Source organism: Peromyscus californicus, unplaced genomic scaffold (genome assembly GCF_007827085.1).
Source record: "Peromyscus californicus insignis strain IS unplaced genomic scaffold, ASM782708v3 Scaffold_12__1_contigs__length_115047231, whole genome shotgun sequence".
In the NCBI taxonomy this organism is placed as follows: domain Eukaryota; kingdom Metazoa; phylum Chordata; class Mammalia; order Rodentia; family Cricetidae; genus Peromyscus; species Peromyscus californicus.
The window spans coordinates 87,311,465-87,332,512 of NW_026294413.1; the positions used below are offsets into that span (position 1 = coordinate 87,311,465).

The following is a 21,048-nucleotide window of genomic DNA, read 5'->3' on the forward strand; positions in this document are numbered from 1 at the left end:
ACACGGGAAGGAATGGTTAGGAAAGGTGGCTTACACAGGGGCAAAACCCTTGGTTTTGGAAGTGTCTCTCCAGTCCATTTGTCTTTTAAGCCAGTTCCTGCCTGCCCTGGCCCCAGATTACAAGTTGTCTGCCTGAGTCACTGCTTCGATTCTCTGAGTCAAGTCTGGCCCTCTCTCACATGTTGCTAAGGCCACCTCTACAGCAGCCACTCAGGTGCCCTTTGGCCAGCCCTCCAAGGACGGGGCCCGCAATTACAGCAGGTACGGAGTGGTAATTTGTCACTGATTGTTGGCCAGATTGACACTTGTCAGCCCCCAGTCTGTGGAAGGAGGAAGCAGTCCCAGCATGCTGTGCAGACACTACTTAAGTTCATTCAATCTCAAGGGCACACTGGGCGGTCAGTCGAGACATAGACCACTCCCACAGGCCTCTCAAGGAAAGCCCTCAGTGAAAGGCTAGCCCCTCGGACATGGAGGACGAGGCAAGAAAGCTAAGCCCTTGAGGACATCACAGACAGTTGAAAAGATGAAGCCCGGGTCTTTTCATGGACAGTGGGTCCGGAGCCCTGAGCTGGCCTTATGTGTGCTTAGAGCGGCTCGTAAATCTTGGGGATAGGCCTTTCACACCACGGACCCGTACTGGTGGTGATCTTGACCCTGCTGTTACAGGATGCACTCCTAAAAGGTGCAGAGGCTGCCTGAGGGGGAGGGGCGAAGGGAAATAGCATGAGGACCCAGGGTCTGGTAATAGGAGTGCCCAGTGAGGCCCAGCGGACCTCAGACATGTAAGAAGGATAGATGTGACACTTTGAAGAAGCGCCACCTCCCCACTCCAAGCAATAAGCTGCTGGGCTCTCCAGAGCCCGTCCTCTGGGCAGCAGTCAGGAAGGGAGCTCACCAGGCAGGTGGCACACCACAGGGATGCCCAGTTTCTTGAGGTCGTCTGCATTTCCAACACCAGAGAGCATGAGCAGCTGTGGAGAATTGATGGCACCCCCACTCAGGATCACCTCCTTGCTGGCATACGCCTGGAAGAGGCAGGGGACCCCCAGTCACACTTCTCGAAAAGCCAGCTGACCTACTACGGCCTCACGGAGGTACGTGGTTACAGCCCTATCACGGGAGCGTGGCCTTGGGAAATTACACCACATGGAGAGTCTGCTCCCAGGCCCTAGAGTCAAGAGGTGGGAGCTTACCGGTTGGCTACTTAAAAGCCATCTATCTGTACATTGGAGTCACCATGTGTGACTTTCAGTAACCGCCGGAACAGTAACAGGGGCCTTAAGAACAGGGACGGTAGAACAGACACTAGAGTGATTTGAAGCAAGCCTACGAATATGGGGGGGGGGGGGGCAAGGCTGTCTCTGATATACCGCTGAGAAGCACCACGTATATATAGTATGATTACGTTTGTGGGTTTTTTGTTTTTTTTTTTTTTTTTTTGAGACAGGGTTTCTCTGTGTAGCTTTGCGCCTTTCCTGGGACTCACTTGGTAGACCAGGCTGGCCTCGAACTCACAGAGATCCGCCTGCCTCTGCCTCCCGAGTGCTGGGATTAAAGGCGTGCGCCACCACCGCCCGGCTACGTTTGTGGGTTTTTAAACTTCTAGGACCAACCTAATGGTTTCGGACAGGCCAGGACCCTGGAACCACATTAGAAGGTACTAGGGGACTCCTTGGGGGTGGATGTGGTAGGCAAGAAGCCCATGGAGGCATTCATATCAGAGCACCATGGAGTCTGCAGGTGCCAGGGGTTGGGGGCTTCCGACCTCTATGTCTTGTGAGACTCCAGGGACAATCCCGCCACCACTCCCAGCTGTTAACTCAGCATAGGGACAAGAGCATGTGGCTGGGGAGGACACCCTGCCGGCCAGGTCACTGCCTACCCCTTCCCGCCCTCTGAGTTCCCGCACCTTCCCTAGGAGTCAGCTCACCTTGTGGCTCTGGCCATTCTTGAAGTACTCCACACCCACTGCACGTGTGCCCTCAAACAGCACTCTGCTCACAAGGGTCTGGACCTCGGCCCTGAGGTTGGGGCGGCTCAGTGCCGGGTGCAAGTAGGCACAGGCTGCGCTCCAGCGCTTCCCTGCAGGATGGAGCAAGATCATGTGTGGCCCGCTGCTCTCTCCCTCATTCCTGGGCAGGAGGAACATGCTGGAGAAAGCAACTCTATCCCACCCTGGGCTATTCAAGACCTGTCTTCAAGGTATACCCTAGCCTGCAGTCCAGGCTGCCGAGAGCCCCAGGACATGCGCTGTCCTGTTGTGGTCAAGGCCCCGTATACCCGTGCTGGGTCTACATGCATCCTTCCACGAAGGGGTGATGGCTAACACAAGATAAGTAGTCTTGTGCCATCTCTTTCTGCCTCAACTTGCTCATCCTCAAGTCTCTAGAAGGCCATGGGTTATTCATGACACAGAGCTGTTTTTCTTTACTCTTCCAAGGCCTCTCCTGCCCCCAGCCAGGCCACTGGGTCCATCCTGGCCATAGGCACCACGGACTGAAATCCCTACACTTCTCAGCTTCCTAGATCTGTGGCTGTAGGGCTTGGCTGCCCCATCAGGCTAGGCAGGACCTTGGAGATCCTGCATTCACCTCTGCTGTACCACATGGTCTCGAGGCTCAGCGAATGCCCAAGTAGTCGGGCCATGCCTTGTGATGGCTAGGTGAGTTTAGAATCTCCCTCTCACCTAACACCAGCCTTATTTTGGCACTTAGTGGCCATGATGGGGTCAGGAGGAATGACTATCATTAGAAGGAGATAATCAGTACCTTGGTGGACGGTCATGTCCATCCAGCCGAAGCCCTCCTGCTGGAAGCCATTCATGTCTTCGGTGAAGGGGTAGCCAGCCTGATGTGCAGCCTGCAGAAAGGCCTGGTGAAGGGGGTGGTTGGTCTTGCCCCGAGACACGTGCAGTGGGCCGTCCCCACCGCGGTACCTGTTGGGTCCCAGCTCATGTCTCTGTGCCTTGCGGAAGTAGGGCAGGCAGTGTGCATAGTCCCAGCCCTCAGCACCTTGGGAGTGCCAGCGGTTATAGTCCTCGGCGTGACCACGGATGTAGACCATGGCGTTGAGGGATGAGGATCCCCCCCAGACGCGGCCTCGTGGCCAGTATAATACACGGCCGTCCAGGCCTGGCTGTGCCTCAGTGTGGTAGTACCAGTTGTACTTGTCATCACACAGGTTGGCTACAAGGGCAGCAGGCATGTGGATCTTCCACTGGAGACGCTTGCTCCCCATCACCACGTCCTTAGGACCTGCCTCTAGCAGCAGCACCCGGTGGTTCGGGTCCTCAGTGAGCCGGTTGGCGAGCACACAGCCAGCAGAGCCTGCACCCACCACCACAAAGCTGTACTCATCCTGGCCCACAGAGGCAGCGCTGGCCACAGCACGGCCACAGGGGTGCCATGACTGGCCCAGCACAGCCCATGCCAGGGCTCCACGTGGACTCACACGTCCTCTCTTCCAGCCTCTAAGGACGGGCCACATGCTTCCAGCCCAGTTCCTCTTTATCCACGGACAGGAGTGGGAAGACTCTCTTTTCCTAGAACAGGAAAAACAACACTCTAAACTTCATAGTACACGCAGAAGCAGCCTGGAGCTCGGTGGTCATGCTGGCACACCGAAGGACCTGCCTCACTTGGGCAAGGTGGTTTACATGTGATAGGCATTACCCTGGGGAGCTAGAACCTGGGGTAGGAATTTCATTACAGAGATGGTAATTCAGAACTGGGGTTGGGAAGAAGGGAGGCCCTCCACAGGCTGTGGGGTGGGGGTGGGGGCGGGTGGTGCGTGTGTCTGGCCAACTTCTATGTGATATCCGCCGGAACTTGGAGGCTGGACATGTAGTAGCCCAAGGCTTTCCAGCCTGGCAGAGAGGGGGCTAACTCTTGCTACTTCAGGCAGGACATTGCATTTTCATTACAGGGATACACAGAAGAAGGAAAAAAAGTACTCTCCAGATGGAGAGTTGCAAAGTAACAAAGGGAAAGGTCAGTGAAGGTGAAGGGTGAAGACTGTGGAGTTTATAGCCCCGGGGATCCTGGGATGCACCAGGACACTGGGTCGAAGCCACCCTTCCCAAGATCACCTTGTAGAGTAGTCGAGTTAACAGAGAAATGCCAATGGCTTAAAAAATATGAGATTATAATTAAATAATTTTTCCCTTCCTTTCCTCCCTCCAATCCCCCCTGGGTACCCCACCTTGCTCTCTTTCAAAGTCATGCCTCTTTTTCTTCAATGGTTGTGATATGTAGATGTATGTGTGTACATAAACACAACCTGCACAGTTGTGTCCATAGAATGTCATTTGTATGTGCGTACCAATGACTTTTGATGGGTCCTCTCTCACCAGGGCCCCACACGCTTGGTGCAGAGGTTGAAAAGAGCCTAGGTATGCTATCGAACTCCCAGTGGCAAGATCGTCTGAAAACGCCCAACAACCTCTCGTCTACACTGAAGCTGAAAGGAAAGCTCCCCCCCCCCCCCCCCCCCCCCCCCCCCCCCCCCCCCCCCCCCCCCCCCCCCCCCGCTATTTTCAGCACAGCCTAGGTGCAGATCGTAACAAATCCCCCCAGCTTTATCAGTCCCGTATCAGGTAACGAGGGCCTGTCCTGGAAGCAGAGGCAGGGGACAGAGGGTTCTTCACCTAAGGGAGAAGAAAGTGGCACTTCTGAACACTGTGTCTGAAGTAGGAACTCTGCCAAGAGTCCCCCCCACACCCCCCAAACACCCCCCCCTCCCTCTCACTCCTGAGCTCCAGGCCCCACATCGGCACAGGGTAGCAATGGCCCAATGCTCAGCTCTCCCGTGGATGAACTAGTTCCATCCTTTGTAAGAAGACACCATTTACCCCAGTCACCATTAGCCTGTCACACACGAGTCATTATTCCCTAACAACTGGGAAACACACAAATAACGACACTCCTCACAAAGAGAGAAAGCATGCAACAGAAGCAGATCCAGTGGTGCTGGAACCATCCAACAAGGACATTACAAGAGTCAAGGTAACAGCCATTAGAAAGGGTTTTCCTTGACAAGTGGACATGTTGAACAGGATTTCAAGGAAGTTATTATGGTGATATATGGTGTACCCTAATAAACTTGCCTGAGGATCAGAGGAAAGAGCCAGCCACTAGATTAGACATAGAGGTCAGGCAGTGGTGGCACACACCTTTAATCCTATCACTCGGGAGGCAGAGATCTGGATCTCTGTGAGTTCAAGGCCACACTGGAAACAGAGCCAGGTCATGGTAGCACATATACCTTTAATCCCAGGAAGTGACGTGGCTGGGCAGAAAAAGGTATATAAGGCATGAGGAAATAGGAACTCACGCTCTTTAGACTGGGGATTTCATAGAAATAAGAACTAGTGGCTGGCTGTTCTGCTTCTCTGATCTTTGAGCTTTCACCCTGAGTTTTTTTTTTTTTTAAAGACCACCTAAGATTTGAACAACAAGTTATCAGTGGGCTGCGGGGAGGTCTCTGTGGGTGAAAGCGCTTACGTTACAAGCCTGGGGACTTGAGTTTAGTTACCAGGATCCATGTAAAGAAAAGTCAGACACAGTGTAATTACAGATTACACATCTGTAATCCCAGCACTCCTGCAGTGACATGACAGATGGAGACAGGAGAATCGCCTTGAAGACTGTGGAGTCAGCTGGCCTCGAGTACACAGAAAGGCAGAAACAAGAGAGACCCTGCCTCAAATGTATGGAAGGAGAGGTCCAACTCCCCAAAGTTGTCTTATGACCTCTGCATCGACACAGTGGCATGTGCATACCCCCCCACACCCCACTAATAAATTAATAGAAATTTGAAATGCTCGATCTTCTTTAAAAACAAAAATGCAAGAAAAAGCACAATACTAGAGATAAACAAGTTTTGATTAGATGTAACAGGAGGGAATCGACGAAGTTGAAGATTAGGTGAAGAGAAATCTCTACATGAAAATGTGGAGAGAGAAGTGAAAAGGGGCAGAGGCAAAAGAATGGGAACCTAGGAGCTTAGACCATCAAGCTCACATGGGATAAGTAGAGCCTAAGCAGTATAGCTAGACGGAAGAAAAAAAAATGGGTCAGAGCCGGGCGGTGGTGGCGCATGCCTTTAATCCCAGCACTTGGGAGGCAGAGGCAGGTGGATCTCTGTGAGTTCAAGGCCAGCCTGAGCTACAGAGTGAGTTCCAGGACAGACTCCAAAGCTACACAGAGAGACTCTGTCTCGAAAAAACAAAAAAAAAAAAAAAACAAACAAAAAAAAAACAAACAAAAAAAAAGGGGTCAGTTGCTTGAAAGATACAATGTGCCAAAATGCACACCTTATGAGAAGAAACAAGACACCAGAGTAAGCCAATATACATAATAAATAACCATAAGTAATAAATAACAACATTCCAAAACGAAATAGCAAGCCCAGAGTGATGGATTCTCAGGAAGTTCTTGCAAACACTTAAGGATGAGGATATACTGATTTTCTCCAGTCCCAGTCAGAAGAAAGAACACATCTTCACCCATTCTGCAAGGCCAGCATCACACTAATACCCAAACCAGACAAAGCACCAAAGAAAGAAAACTACAGATCAGTATCTCTTATGAAGAATGATGATTAAATATGCTGGTGTGGGCCTTACAGTGGGTCAATACAGCTGCCGGGGACAGGCAAGAAAAATCCCTCAGCTAAGTATTAGTAACTTGAATCTAAATTATTTTGTGCCAGCAAAATGGTTCAGAGAGTAAGTGTACTTGCTGTCAGGAATAACAACTTGGATTCAATTCCTGGAAACCACATTGTAGAAGGAGAGAACCATCTCCCACAAGCTGACCTCTGACCTCCACACATATGCCACGACATTCTGTCATGTACACACGCATATACACGCAAAAATAAATAAATAAATCTAAAACATTTTTAAAGTGTTATGAATCCAGTTACATACAAAAAGACTTATACACCACATTCAAGTGGGGTTGACCCCAGGGTGTTCACCATTTGAAACATTTCACATTTGAAAAGCAGTTCATGGTGCCCTGGGTGTGTTTACATCCCTCACAGACCTATAAGCTGGCTTCCCTACCTTGGATTCCAAAATGGGGAAATCATTCACCCATTTCATGTGTAAAAAGGACTTTTACCCTGTATCCAAATCCAACATCAAGAAGGTCGGGCTGGCAGAACAGAAGACATCACATGACAAAAAGAAACAAAAATTAATGCAGCGGTACCAAAAAGAACAAGAGTCCATGTGGGATGACAGGAGTCACGGGATGACAGATTGCTTGTGGGAGATGAGCACGTAAATGGCCTGAGTGTCATGTATGAGGCCTCAGAAGGAATTAAAGAAGAAAACAAAGAGAAGAAATGGAAGGAGAGACCGATCACAAATGTGAGTGGCAGAAAAGATCTCCAAGAGAAAAATATGTCCAAGATGACATGAACATCAGAGATCAGCCCTTTGGTATTCGGGTTCAAAATGTAAGGTGTATTAAATGTCACAAGTGGGGTCATGTCAGCACAGATGGAGACTGCCCCTTGTTTGGCCTTCCTGGAACCAATTCAGTTCCTACTGAGATCTCAGGGCCGTCGATGTAGCCCTTGGAGCTAATATCGGAGGTGAGAAACAATGGGTTTGCCCTGAAACGAAATGTACTATGGAGACACTTGACCACAAAAGATCCATCACAGGAATATACTGCAAGGGATGGTAAAGAAGAGCCTGGAATTCAATTCTTAAGGTTGCTGGGACCCAACAGAACCAGAAGCTTCTGGGAAAAACAGATCCCCTCGTCCTTTGCTAAGACTTCAGGAAGCAGCAGCGAGAATAACAATAAAGAAAAGAGAAGAGAAGGAGAAGAGGAAGAAAATCATTCAGCAGGACAACTCTCGGCACCTCACGAAGAACTAGCAGTCGCAGCGACAGAGGAGAAAGCCAGGGGGAAAAATGAAGGCTTCTAAAACGAAAGAGCCTGGAGGATATTAGCAGACGAGGCCGTTCTTGTTCTGAGGGCAAGTCCAGAAGCCATCATCCCAGTCTGAAAAGGAAAGGGCCCGACAGAGCGGGGGATCTGAAGTCACTGCAGGGCTGAGGGCGGCGCGAGAGGAGGAATCCAAGTGGTCCTAAGCAAAGCGAGGTGCGAGCTGACCACTGCAGAGTCCAGTGAAGAGTGGACTCCGGAAAGGACGCCAGGAGCCACGGTGCTTACGGAAGAGAGAGCACACAGTGAGCGCCCTGGGGAAGAGCACAGCAGTGCCACGGAGCAAGGGGGGCAGAAGGGAAGCAGAGCCCTGGAACAGCCGCCTGAGAGAAAAGGACTCCATTTCCTCCCTATCTTTAGCAAGTTATTATCACTCTAACAAAAAAAAAAAAAAAACCACACACACACACACACACACACAAAAAAAAAACACAAAAAAAACAAAAAACCTCTTAATTTTCCATCTCTGTAAATTGTCATTTCAAGTATACAATAACATGAGCACCACAAAGGTTGACGTTTGCAGATATTTGTAGGCAATCTATTTAGGGGTATAGGAAAAAAAATTTTTTTTTCTGTTGGTAATTGTTTCTTATGCCTTGTACAAGATTTAAAATATATAAGTAACTACGTGACTTTATTTTTTGTTCTGAAACACCATTTAAATAGTGACAGAACACTGAAAGAAAAGAAAGAGAAAATCAGTTGGTGAAGTCAGGGGTGGTGGCACACACCTTTAATCCCAGTTCATGGGAGGCAGAGGCAGATGGATCTCTGTGAGTTCAAGGCCAGCCTGGTCTACAAATTGAGTTTCAAGGCAGCCAGAGTTGTTAAAAAGAGAAACCCTGTCTGGAAAAACCAAGAGAGGGGGAAAAAAAGAAAAGTAAAACAAATGAAGGAAGAAACAAAGATAATTATTACAGGAGATGTGGAAACAAGATATACAGAAAAGGCATTTGGCAAAGTTTTTAAAAAGTGCCTTTCCATTGTGCAGCATGATACCGATTATCTATAAAGCTCCTATAGTGAACTCCAGGGTTGGTGGCGAAGAACTCAAAAGCTTTCCCTCCAAAATCAGGAGCAAGGCAAAGACACTCTCTCTAATTCTAACATCACACTGGCCGTTACAGATACCTCAACAGTCAAGAGGAGGAAGTTCTTCAGCCTGGGAAAAAAGACGTGAACTCTTCCTGGCCGATGTGATCATCTATGTAGAAAATCTGAAAGAACTGACCAAAAAGGTTCCTGAGACTGACAAGCAGTCCCAGGAAGACTGCAGGACACAGGGTGAGACGCAAGCATCGTCACTCTCCAGAATGCCAGCAACGAGCGTGGGGAGCCTGGAAGGAAAACACGACGCTATTTAACGCAATGTACCAAATAAAAAGGGCCAAATCTAAAACACATTTGCAAAGGCTAGCTACTAAACTCTAACGAAAGATATCAGAGAAAAACCAGCTATGTGGAGAGGCATTCTGGATTTGTGGGTAGGGAGATTTCAATGTTGTCAGTTTTCTTTACATTTTGATTTACAAATCAATGCAATGCAATCCCAATAAATACCCAGGCAAGATTTGTGAGTATTGACATGCAGTGTCTATATGCAGAGGCAGAAGGCCTCAGACGGCCAACACAAGGGTCAAAGGGAGCAGACGAGTAGGAGGGCTGGCACACCCGAAGTCCAGCCTTGCTGGGAAGCACAGTAACTGAGACAGTGTGGCCCGGCCAGCAGAACAGGCAACCGTCAGCAGAACAGAGCAGAGCCCAGAAACAGTCACGTAAACAGATCAGCTGATCCTTGTCTAAGAAACAAAGCTGCGAAATGGAGAGAAACAATCTGCCAGGACCACTGTACACAAATAAGCGAAGCTGGACTCGGGCATATCTTAAAAGTTAATGGATCACAAACCCAAGAATAAAACACGAAGCTGTAAAAAAAAAAAAAAAATCCCAGAGCACCACAGGAAAGCTCATTGTGTGGGCCTGACAAAGATTTCCTAAGATAGGATGCCAAAGGTACACACTAAAACAAACAAAAAACAAAAACAAAAGTGATGAACTAGATCTCATCAACATAAAAAATATCTACTAAGATACTGTTAAGAGAATGAAAGAGTAAGCCCACTGGGTGGACTTGTAATGAACTGTCACATAAAACATACACATCATATACTCCTAAGGCCATCAGTAACGAATGTCCTGATTGCCAGATGGGTCCAAGACGTAAAGAGACACTTACGAAGAAGATACACACGTCTGGATCTTAAGCATTTAAAGATAAGTGGCACAGCCCACGTCACCAGGGAAGTACCACTGAAAGATAACAGACTCCACTGTGCAGTCATCGTGATGGCCGCACAGACTGCAGAAGTAGTGTAGAAGAGCCACACGAAGAAATGGATATATCCGGGCATGGTGGAGCATGCTTGGATTAACAGCACCTGGGAGTCTGAGACCGGAGGACACAACTTTAAGACCAGCGTGGGCTACATAGAACCTTTACTATGTAGAAAAGAGAGAGAGAAGGAGATGAAGGAAGGAGGGAAGGAAGGAGGGAAGGAGGGAGGAGAACCCCAACAGAGCAGTGAATGAACCGCAGCATCTCAGCTCAGTATGGATGGATCCTAAAAGTGTAGTCATAATATAGGAAGAAAACCACAGGAGCTTGTAGCCTGCCTGAATTTTAAAGCATGCAATTCATATATGCATGAAAGGTCTAGAATTTATGGAGCACAAACTAATAGATTTGAAGAGAAAATAGTTCTACAATAACTGAAGACTTCAATGTTCGGGGTTCAATGATGATAGATTACTAAGGTGATAGAAGGGAGAAAAACACCACAAGCCAATTGGACATAACAAATGTATACAAAGCATTCAACTGAACAACAAACACATTTTTTTCCCTCAAGTGTACACAAGCCAACCTCTAGGACAGCTTGTACATTTTTAAAGACAGAAAACATACCAGGAATGCACTCGCACAGCAGTGCAACGGAAATAGAAGTCAATAAACAGAAGAAAAACTCACAAAAATATGAGATTAACACTTCTAAAAGCCCAGTGTGTCAGAGAAGAAATCACAGAGGAAATTAGAAACATGTGAGCCAGATAGAAAAGAAAGCACGGACCACCACAGCTTACGCAACGCCACAGCTTACGCAACGTGGTGAAAGCCGTGTTATCAGCGCGTGCTGAGCTGCATCTGCTACCCTCAAACAGAGGGAAGATCTTTATCCTGTGAGCAACTAGAAAATAGAACAAACTAAACCAAGGCTAGCAGAGGGAAGGAAACACTGGCGATGACAGCAGAGATAAAGAAAAACAATGGAGGAAGCTGATGAAGATAAAAACTGGTTCGCAGAGCAACAGCAAAATCGATAAGCCTTAGCGCGCGTTCAATGCTGACAGCAAGAAAGCTTTTCAGCTAAGAACAGGATCAACACGCTAGTGCAAGTTCTTGCCAAAAGAATTACACAGAGAGAGAGAGAGAGAGAGAGAGAGAGAGAGAGAGAGAGAGAGAGAGAGAGAGAGAGGCAGACAGACAGACAGACAGATTATTATAGGTATTAAATTTAATAGTTATATAAAATCAGTTGCATTTCTATACAGTAATGACAGTCTGAGAAATGAAGGAGGAACTTACACGTGTAACGGCATAAAAAAAAGAATAAAATAAGGGCTAGAGAGAGAACTGAGTTCAGATCCTAGCACCCATGTGAAAAAAAAAAAAAAAAAAAACCAAAAAGCTAGGCATGTCTGTGCTTGCACAAGTAACCACCCCCCCCACCACGGTGGGCAGAGACAGGAGAATCACTGGGGCTTGGGTTCATCAAGCCAAGGTCTAGGTTCAGCAAGAAACCCTATCTCGCCGGGCGGTGGTGGCGCACGCCTTTAATCCCAGCACTCAGGAGGCAGAGCCAGGCGGATCGCTGTGAGTTCGAGGCCAGCCTGGGCTACCAAGTGAGTTCCAGGAAAGGCGCAAAGCTACACAGAGAAACCCTGTCTCAAAAAAAAAAAAAAAAAAAAAAAAAAATGAAACCCTATCTCAAAGGAATAAGGCAGAGGAAGGAAAGGGTAATAGAGCAGGGCACCTGATAGCCTCCTCTGGCCTCCCTGTGTGTGTTCATGGGGGTGTGCACAGAGTGGGGGAGGAAGGGGGAGAGGGAGGGAGGGAGGGAGGGAGGGAGGGAGGGAGGGAGGAGAGAGAGAGAGAGAGAGAGAGAGAGAGAGAGAGAGAGAGAGAGAGAGAGAGAAACAAAAGATTGGGATTAAATTAAGAAATACTACATTAGTTATTAGTTACTTTACTGTTGCTGTAACAAACTACCCGACAATAGCAGCTTAAAGAAGAAAGGTTTTGCTTTGGCTCAGGGCATGAAGGGATACAGTCTATCACAGAGGGGAAGGAATGGAGGCAGGCCTGTGAAGTGGCTGGTCACATCGCCTTTGCACTCAGGCAGCAGAGAGAGAGATGAACGCTGGCCTCGGCTCACTTTTTCTTATTCAGTCTAGGGTCTCAGCTTGTGATATAGCCCCACTTACATTCAGGGTAGGTGGGTGCTCCTGCCTCCCCATCAAATTTCTGGAAATGCCCACACTAACACAACCAGAAGTGTGGACTCTAGAAGATTCTGAATCCTGGCAGGTTAAAAATCAAGATTAACCATCACATTGGTTATTGAAGACTATAAAATGTTGCTGAAAAGACAAAAAAAAAATGGTATTAAAATAGCAAAACAAGCCAGGCGGTGGTGGCGCACGCCTTTAATCCCAGCACTCGGGAGGCAGAGCCAGGCGGATCTCTGTGAGTTCGAGGCCAGCCTGGGCTACCAAGTGAGTTCCAGGAAAAGGCGCAAAGCTACACAGAGAAACCCTGTCTCGAAAAACCAAAAAAAAAAAAAAAAAAAGCAAAACATCCCATGTTCATAGGTTCTAAGAATTACTGTTGTCAAGATACAGTAGCACCAATGCAATGGGTAGATTTCTACCAGAGTTCCAATGGTATTTCTTTTTTGCAGCTGAAAAACTAATGTTGGGGGTCAGTGAGATGTCGACAGGAAAAGGTGCTTGCTACCAAATCCGACAACCTGAGTCTGAGCCCAGAACCTCTATGTTGAAAACAGAGGCGTGACTCCTACAACTTGTCCTCCAACCTTCACGGAAACACAGTGGCACATGCACACAGGATAGATACAAGAATGTGAAGAAAGAAAGAAAGGGAAATGAGTTTCAGAAATGGTATGGAATCAATCAAGGGCGTCCAAACGGAAAAACAACAATAACAAAAACACCAAACCAAAACCCGAGGAAGACTAGCAAAGGTAGAAGACTCACAGTTCTGGATTTTAAACCACTGCAGATCCGTAGTCACCCACACTGCTGCCCTGTCAGAAGCACAGACATGTGGACCAGTGCAGTCAAGCAGAAGGGAGCCCTTGCATGCAGGGCCCAACCGGTTCTCAACCAGCGCCCAAATCATTCAAAGAGGAAACGAAGGTCTTCTTAACGAACGGCACACGGGAAGCAAGTCACACGCTAGAGTGTGAACTTGGACCTTTGCTTGTGTCCCAGACAAAAATCAATCCAAGAAGCTGGGGAGATGGTTCAGTTAGGCAAGTGTTTGCCGTGCTAGCCTGAGGACCTGAGTTCAGATCCCCAGAACCGATGTGAAAGCCAGGTGGAGGAGTTTGGGGAGATGGTTCAAATGAGTAAAGTGCTTGCTGTCCACAACCAGGAGGAGCTGAACTCCAGTCTGCAGTAACCCCAGGGCTGCAGAATGGAGAGACAGGAGGATTGCTGGAATTTGCTGGCCACCAGCCTAGCTTCGATTCACTTGTTTCAAGGAGAAAAGGTAGAGTATTGTCCTCATTTGGTGACCATGAAAACAATGTGTACGTAACACACACACACACACACACACACACACACACACACACACACACACACAAATAGACAGACAGACAGACAGACAGCGCACCAGATGTGGCAGTACGTGCATGTGATCTCACTGCTGGGAAGGCAGAAATAGGGACTTGATGGCCAACCAGCCTAGCTGAATCAGGAGCTCAAGGTTCAATAAGAGACCCTAGCTCAAAAATTAAAGTGGAGTCAGGTATGGTGGTACATGCCTTTAATCCTAGCACTCAGGAGGTAGAGGGCAGGCAGATCTCTGTGAGTCTAGGCAATGTAAATAAATAAATAAATAAATAAATAAATAAATAAATAAATAAATAAATAAATAAATAAATAAAGTGAGATGGAGAATTAAGAAGACACCTCATACTGACCTCTGGCCGTGTGCATGCACAGCCACACCCATGTGCACATACATGAACGTGCATACATGAGTATACCACACACACAGTGACTAATTCAGAACAGATCAGAGACATAAGAGCAAGACATAAAATTACAAAACTCGGGGCTGGAGAGATGGCTCAGCGGTTAAGAGCATTGACTGCTCTTCCAGAGGACCTGGGTTCAATTCCCAGCACCCACATGGCAGCTCACAACTGTCTGTAACTCCAGTTCCAGAGAACCCTCACACAGACATACATGCAGACAAAACACCAATGCACATAAAATAAAAATAAATAAATTATTAAAAAAAAATTACAAAACTCTCAGATGAAAACATGGCAGAAATCTTCATGACATTAGAGTTGGTGACTTTTCTCAGACATCATGCCAACATGACAGGAAATAAAAGAAAAAAGGACGCTCCGGAGAGTGAGAGGGCAGGCTTGGCTCCGTGGGACACTTGCCGCTGTCTCAGCCCCCTGGAGGCGGAAACAGGAGAGCAGTGTGTGAGGCCAGCCTGGCCTATGGGGAGTTCCAGGGCTGCTTTGCAAGACACTGTTTCCAGAAACAAAATCCAAGTGCAGTGAGTGACAAATCCACAAAACGGAGAGCGCCAGCCAGCCCCAGTCCGATAAAGCACTAATATCCAGGGCGCACAAAGACCTCCTGGAACTCAGCGACAGCAAAACCCCCATGGACACACACAGACGAGGACTTAAGTAGACATTTTTTTTTTTTTTCCAGAGAAGAGGATAGGGGAGCACAAAAAGATGCTTAAGCCTCACCAGTCATTAGAGAAATACAATCCAGAGCCACAGGGAGCGATCAGCTCATACCCATCAGTATGCCTAGAACGGAAACAAATGGAACAGAGCAAGAGTTGGCCAGGACGTCCAGAAGTTACAGCCCTTGCACACTGCTGTGATAGCATCAAATGTTACAGCCACTCGGGGAAACAAGGTAGCAGTGTTTCCAGAAGTTTGAGAGTTGCGCATGCCTCAGTAATCCTACTGAGTATCCAGGGGAGATGAAAGAAAGGGTCCCCACTGGCAATGCCACACCAGTGTTGTAGCAGCCCTCATCCCAAGAACCAGGCAGGAAGAAGCAGGCTGGCGTATTCAGATGAATAGATAAGCAGAATGTGGCATGTAAAGACAGTGGACCATTATTCATCTTTAAAAAGGAATGGAATTCTTATACAAGCTAAAACATGAATGAAACTGGAAATCATTATACGTGAAATAAGCCACATACCCAAGGATGGGTGATTTGTAGACAGAAAAACTGGATTTTAAAAGTGGGAAAGCGTATAACGGGAGCAAAGCTTCTGTTTGGTGAGCTGAAGAATTGTGGAAGTGGCCCACCGTGGTAAAGGTTGTGACTGAACTGTAAACTTAAAAATGACTAAAATAATCACTCCCCACTGTCCCCCAGCCCATTTAAAAAAAAAAAAAAAGACAAAAACCAACAACAATAACAAAATAAATAAACAAACAAAAAAAAAACCTACCCTTAGAAGAAGGGCCCCACAAGCGGTTTCTGGGTGGTGCTGTGAAGTAACTCAGTCATTTGAATGAGAAAGGTATAAATATTTCGGGCTAGGGCTAGGCTCAGTGGTTCGTGCCTATTATGCCCAGATCTCCAAAAGACCACCACAGAGACCTAATCCCGTATGTAAAAGCAAAGAGCCTTTATTTTTCAAGCCCCGAGCTTGGTCTCTCTGCCCGACACAGCGGTGAGAGCAGAGAGCCCAGAGCCCAAAGCCCAGGCAAGGTGGGGTTTTTATCATAGCAGAGGTTGGGGTGAGAGGATATCCAGAGTTCAGGACCCTGATTGGCTGACATTTGTCTAGGGGTATAGGGAATGTTTGGAATGTCAGGTATTTCCCCTTAGATGCAGGCCCCACTGGGTGGGGACAGCTCATGGCTTTTCCTGGGTCCAGCTGTTGCCTGCCAGACGCTGTGTCTGGGCTGCTAAGCCTGTCATGGCAGCTGTGTGGTCAAGCTGTAACTCAGAGGCTGAAAGAATGGCAGCTCCAGGCCAGCTGGGAGTGCAAAGCCAAACATTGTCATAAACCACTAAATGAAACGATCAAATCAGACCAGACTGGTGTGAGAACAGCAGTTCCTCTGAGCAGGGAAGGCACCCCCAAGTTTTCAATGTGCAAGCGCCATGCTTTATTTCAGACTCCAGGCCACAGGGACACTAAAGTGGACAGATTTCTGAGCCTCTTCCTGGAGGAGGGGGCCTGCTGAGGAGCCGGAGGCTTTCCTCTCAAGGCTGAGTTTCCCTTCTCCTGTGCCCCCGGCATTGCCAAGATCACAACCTCTGCCACATGCGAGTCTTCAACTCCTCCACCATGATACCCTTGCCCCCAACTCAGGTTAGTGTGGGTCTGGACCTGAGATAGCCAAAGATCTGTCTGGATGTGGTGTACAGATCAAATATGGAGAGGAAGAGCAGAAGTTAAATGGAGAATCCCAGACACAGGGCCACCACGGCGCTGCCCTGCTGTCACATGACCTAAGACTGGAAGTGGGTATTGCACAGTATGTGCAACTCTGTGGTAAGAATACTGGCCATTTCATATGTACATTCAGATTGCACGTGGTTTTGAGTCTGTGACCAGTTACATAAGTCTGATGATTTTGGGGTGGTGTTAAGTTACAAAGGAATTGGAGCCAGAATAAAGTGTGTACCCCATTCCCTTACTTGGGATACATCTGTCTGCAGGGCTGTGCAGCTGGGACACTAGAAACCATCTGAAAGGAACTTTTGAACAGAGCTCCTAATGGCACTCTCTTCCGTGTGTGTGTGTGTGTGTGTGTGTGTGTGTGTGTGTGTGTGTGTGTGTGTGTGTGTGAGTGTGTGTGTTTCCTTTCTAATACTCTCCCAGTACATACTATGTACATACATACTATACTAGGGTCAGCCCTATGGACCCCAAAGGTCCTGGCTTTCAGTCACCCAAAAAACCTGCTCTGAAGAGGGCTGAGCACACCCAGGCAGGCCCACGGTCTAGCCAGGCTTAGGAGCTGTTTTGACTTGAGGAACTCAGGCTCCTTGACAAATACCGATTCTGTCCTGGACCCATTTGGGGAGCAGTAAGCCTTTCCAGAATAATGGGCACACTGGGATCTTAAAGGCACAGTCCTTGGTCTTAGCCATCTCACTTCCAGGAATGTAACTAGAAGAGAATGCTGCACAGCTAGACCCGAAGGGGATCGGTCCTGGGTTGTTAACACCATGAAGAAACGTGTCTGAATGCCCACCAACAGAGTTCTGCTTGCTGAAAAGTGTGTCCGTCCATACAAAAGGGTCCTGCAAACCCATTTAAATAGTGACTACATGGCCCTAGCAACCTCAGCAGGCTCAGGGAGACCTGAGTCCAGAGCATAGCTACTGGAGCTTCAAGGCCCAGAAAAGTCACTTCCCGGCTCTGGGTCCCAGGACTGCTTCAGGCTCCTATTGGGCCTTCACACCTGTTGCTCCTCCTAGGGCACACATCCCCAAGGCAGCAGCAAAACCCATGCTGGAGGCCATGGTCGCTCTTGCCAATCTGGGAGTCATCCTCCGTTGGAGGACTTGGGGTAGAACATCTGAACTTTGTCACCTGGCCTTCTAGCGCTGGCTTTGACTTGCAATCTCCAGAGGACCCGGATGAGGCTGCCAACTGAGACAATGGGTTTGTGCAGGAAGGCAGAGTCTCTCTGTACACTGTACCGTGTATCAAACTGACGGGAAGAACAGCTGCCTGTGCTGAGCACCTGGCATGAGTTACGCCATTAAGTCCCCCGAAGGTACAGGGGACGCAAGGATCTTCACCGTCACTGCCCAAGGGAAGTAAGCCCCAGCGAGTCGGATCCCTGGCCATGCTCTGCAGTCAGGTCGGAGGATGGACCCGCCCACCCCCACCACAGTCCCTACCAATTAAGCCACATCAAGGCAACCCAAAGGTCATACATAGTCTGAACGTGGGATGGGCATGAGGCACCAAGCACCCATGCCAGAACAAAGGAGGCCAAGGAGTTGGCAAAGGTTTGGCTGCTTTCCTGCAGCCCCAGCGGATCCTTGCTCGGTGCCACCGCTACCTCATCGATCCTTGCTCGGTGCCACCGCTACCTCATCGCCAGACCTACAGCATTTCTGTTGAGTGCAGCGGTGGCCTGGCGGGGGGCGGGGGGGGGGGGGGGGGAAGAAGAGCCTCAGCCACTGAGCTGAGACTTACTTATGGTCTAGTGGCCCTAATAGGACCTTCACTGTCACCTCCAGCCCCCTCCCAGCAACCCAACTCCTTAGAATATCACTGTCATTCTAAGAGCCAGCCCAGCTGGTCTCTGCCTGTCACCTCCCACCCCACTGTGAACTGCTCCTTCGTCCCAAATGCATGTACCAGCCCCTTGCATGTATCGCTCTTTTCTCCAGGTGCTTGTTGTACCAGTTTCTGTTCCACTGGCTTCCTCTTCCCTTTCCTCTGGCCTCACTTAAATATCAGCCTGGTAGAGGAACCTTCGTCTACACTGGCCATGTTCATCCCGGGACGTTTCTGTGTACCACTTTCCAAGTGCTGAGCCTAGCTTAGAGGCTGCACTCTGGCATACTTGCTGCAGAGAAACACTCACGGATTGGATCTGCACGTGGCCTATACAGCCAACTGTCCCTGGCAGTCGGAGATGTTGGGACCAAGCCTGTATCTGTGCTAGGACAGACGGGGAGCGCCAGGCAGGAGAGACACAGGAAGTTCTGGGTCCTCACCGGGCCGTGGCTACCTGGACATGTACACAGATCAAAGCCACTATGACAGGCACTTCACTGCGTGCCCGGTGCACCCCAATGAACTAAAAAGCTTTGCCAGGAGAGTGTGTTATCTCATGTCGGCAATCCTAGTTCTCAGGAAGATGAGATACAAGGATCCCAATGGGATTCATAGAGAGTCTGAGATCAGCCTATGTAGGCTACATAAATGTCTTGATAAATAAACGAAATTTAAGGCATTCTCTTCAGAGATCTGTTTTCCCTCCATTTCTCATATCGTCAACATAGGATGGCAATTTTCTTAAACTCAACTTTCTCTTTCTAAGAGTGTCTCCACACACAGACACACGGCAGACGACTGCATCGGGGATCCTCATCTCCAGAAACAGGGAGCTACCTGGCCTCTGACAGGGAGGACAAGGCCGTGCCCTGTTGGCCCCTGTGACACAGGCACACTACTCTGATGTAGCTGGTGAAGAACTGTAGATGGGACAATATGGGATAAGGGAAATCCCCAGCCCCCAAATCAGGGCCATAAGACAGGCCCAAGGCTTTAGGAAACCTGTTGTCCACGGGATCCAGAACCCCTCCCACATACCTTGAAGCCAGGAGGCAGCAAAAAGCAGGCAGTCTGGTTTCTCTCTAGCCCTGCCCAGGTGAGGCCAGGCCCTCCCCACTCCCTACTCTCCACTCCAAAAAAACTGCTTCTCAGACCCTTCACTCTCATTCTCCTGTACCCTTACAGAGTCACAGCGTCTGGGGGTACCAACCTCTCAGACCAGTAAAGTCTGCTCTCCCCCATTCTGAACGGAGTCTGTTCTTTCATTATCCACCTCTCACTTTTTAGTGCACGGAGCAGAGGCTGCCAAGAAAACTCGTCTGCGTTGAGACTCTTCAAGGCTGATGTCACATGTCCCAGGGCCTTGCTCTTACAGAATGACTTGGGTCGGTGATTCCCAGTTGGGAACCTACTGCCTGCCTTGGGGCTTCTTGGACTTAATGCTGCTTTCCCATCTCCCTTCCCATAGACCTGCTCCCGCTCAGGGGGCACACAAGCTTCTGCGTTCGAGAATCTGCCCTCTGTGCCCATCCATACTTCTCTCTTATCTCCCTTCTTTCTCTGTGGCGGTCTTCACCAAAAGCAGAACACGGGTGGGGAACCCTGGGGACCTAACATGGACTACACACCCACTTGCCTTTCATAGTGTGAATGGGAACTAGCCTCTGTGGCTCACGTGTTTGAACACTCGGTCCCAGCTGACAGTTCTCTTTTAGGAGGTTGGAAGCTTTGGGGCAGAGAGAGATGGGGCTGGTGGCACTGGGTTACTGGGTGTGGGCCTGGAGGCTACAGCGCAGCCCCGCTCTGGCTTGAAGCACTCTTTGTTGGCATCATGCACGAAGCCATTGCTACAAGCTCTGGTACCCACTCACTGACCCTCTCAGCCACCGTGCCTCCCCCGCCATGACGGACTACATACCCTGAACTATGAATCACTGTAAACCTCTCCACTCTTCAGTCACCACAGTGATGAAAAAGCGGCCACTGTACTGCCAACCAGGGGGCAAGTCGCTTCTGTGTTGGGGGAGTGGAGGGACCACCTGGCACTTCCTTCCCTTGAAGGCTTATGTAGGGATTGACCCTGACTGCCCAAGGTGTATGTAAGGAAGGTGTAGATAGAACGCAGCAAGGTTATCGTTGGGGGCCCTCCCAGAGGTAAGTGAGCAGCAGAGGGGGGCGGGGGCGGAAGCAGCTGGGTTGGCTAAGGGTGTACACTCCAGCTAGGAGTTCCACACACACTGTGCTGAGGTGTACCTGCGCGAGTGGACTGGGCAGCAGAGAGCGCCTCAGGGCGGATGGGGACATGGCATTACTGGCTGCAGCTGAGCAAGCGCGGGCCTCGGTAGTCACAGGGCAACAAGAAGAAAATGAATGATTCTTCAGGGCTGTTAAAGGCCCTTCTTGTGACAGGCCCTTCTTGTGACAGGTATCAGAGCCATCAAAAGAACGGCAGCCTGGAGG

At 49.0% G+C, this 21,048-nt stretch overlaps 1 protein-coding gene, 1 long non-coding RNA gene and 1 pseudogene across 5 annotated transcripts in view; 2 read left to right on the forward strand and 1 right to left on the reverse strand.

Annotated features, from left to right (window-relative positions):
• Chdh (choline dehydrogenase) overlaps positions 1-21,048 on the reverse strand; it is a 32,899-nt gene that overhangs the window by 4,678 nt on the left and 7,173 nt on the right. For 2 of the 3 annotated variants that reach the window (XM_052733768.1, XM_052733767.1), the window contains exons 2-4: positions 2,772-3,544; positions 1,934-2,085; positions 899-1,028 (exon numbers count right to left, since the gene is read on the reverse strand). In XM_052733768.1, coding sequence (XP_052589728.1) covers positions 899-1,028; positions 1,934-2,085; positions 2,772-3,489 — 1,000 coding nt within the window. In that variant the 5' untranslated portion in view covers positions 3,490-3,544. Of the gene's footprint in view, positions 1-898; positions 1,029-1,933; positions 2,086-2,771; positions 3,715-21,048 lie in introns of those variants that run through there. The other variant, XM_052733769.1, reaches the window with a different exon arrangement.
• LOC128107629 (uncharacterized) lies at positions 9-1,927 on the forward strand. 2 transcript variants are annotated; one of them, XR_008217159.1, is made up of 3 exons: positions 9-261; positions 962-1,097; positions 1,451-1,927. It is a non-coding gene; the product is annotated as an uncharacterized LOC128107629 (long non-coding RNA). The 2 variants fall into 2 exon arrangements; XR_008217158.1 differs by having other exon boundaries at positions 1,610-1,927.
• On the forward strand, positions 6,295-8,290 carry LOC128107627 (corepressor interacting with RBPJ 1-like; annotated as a pseudogene).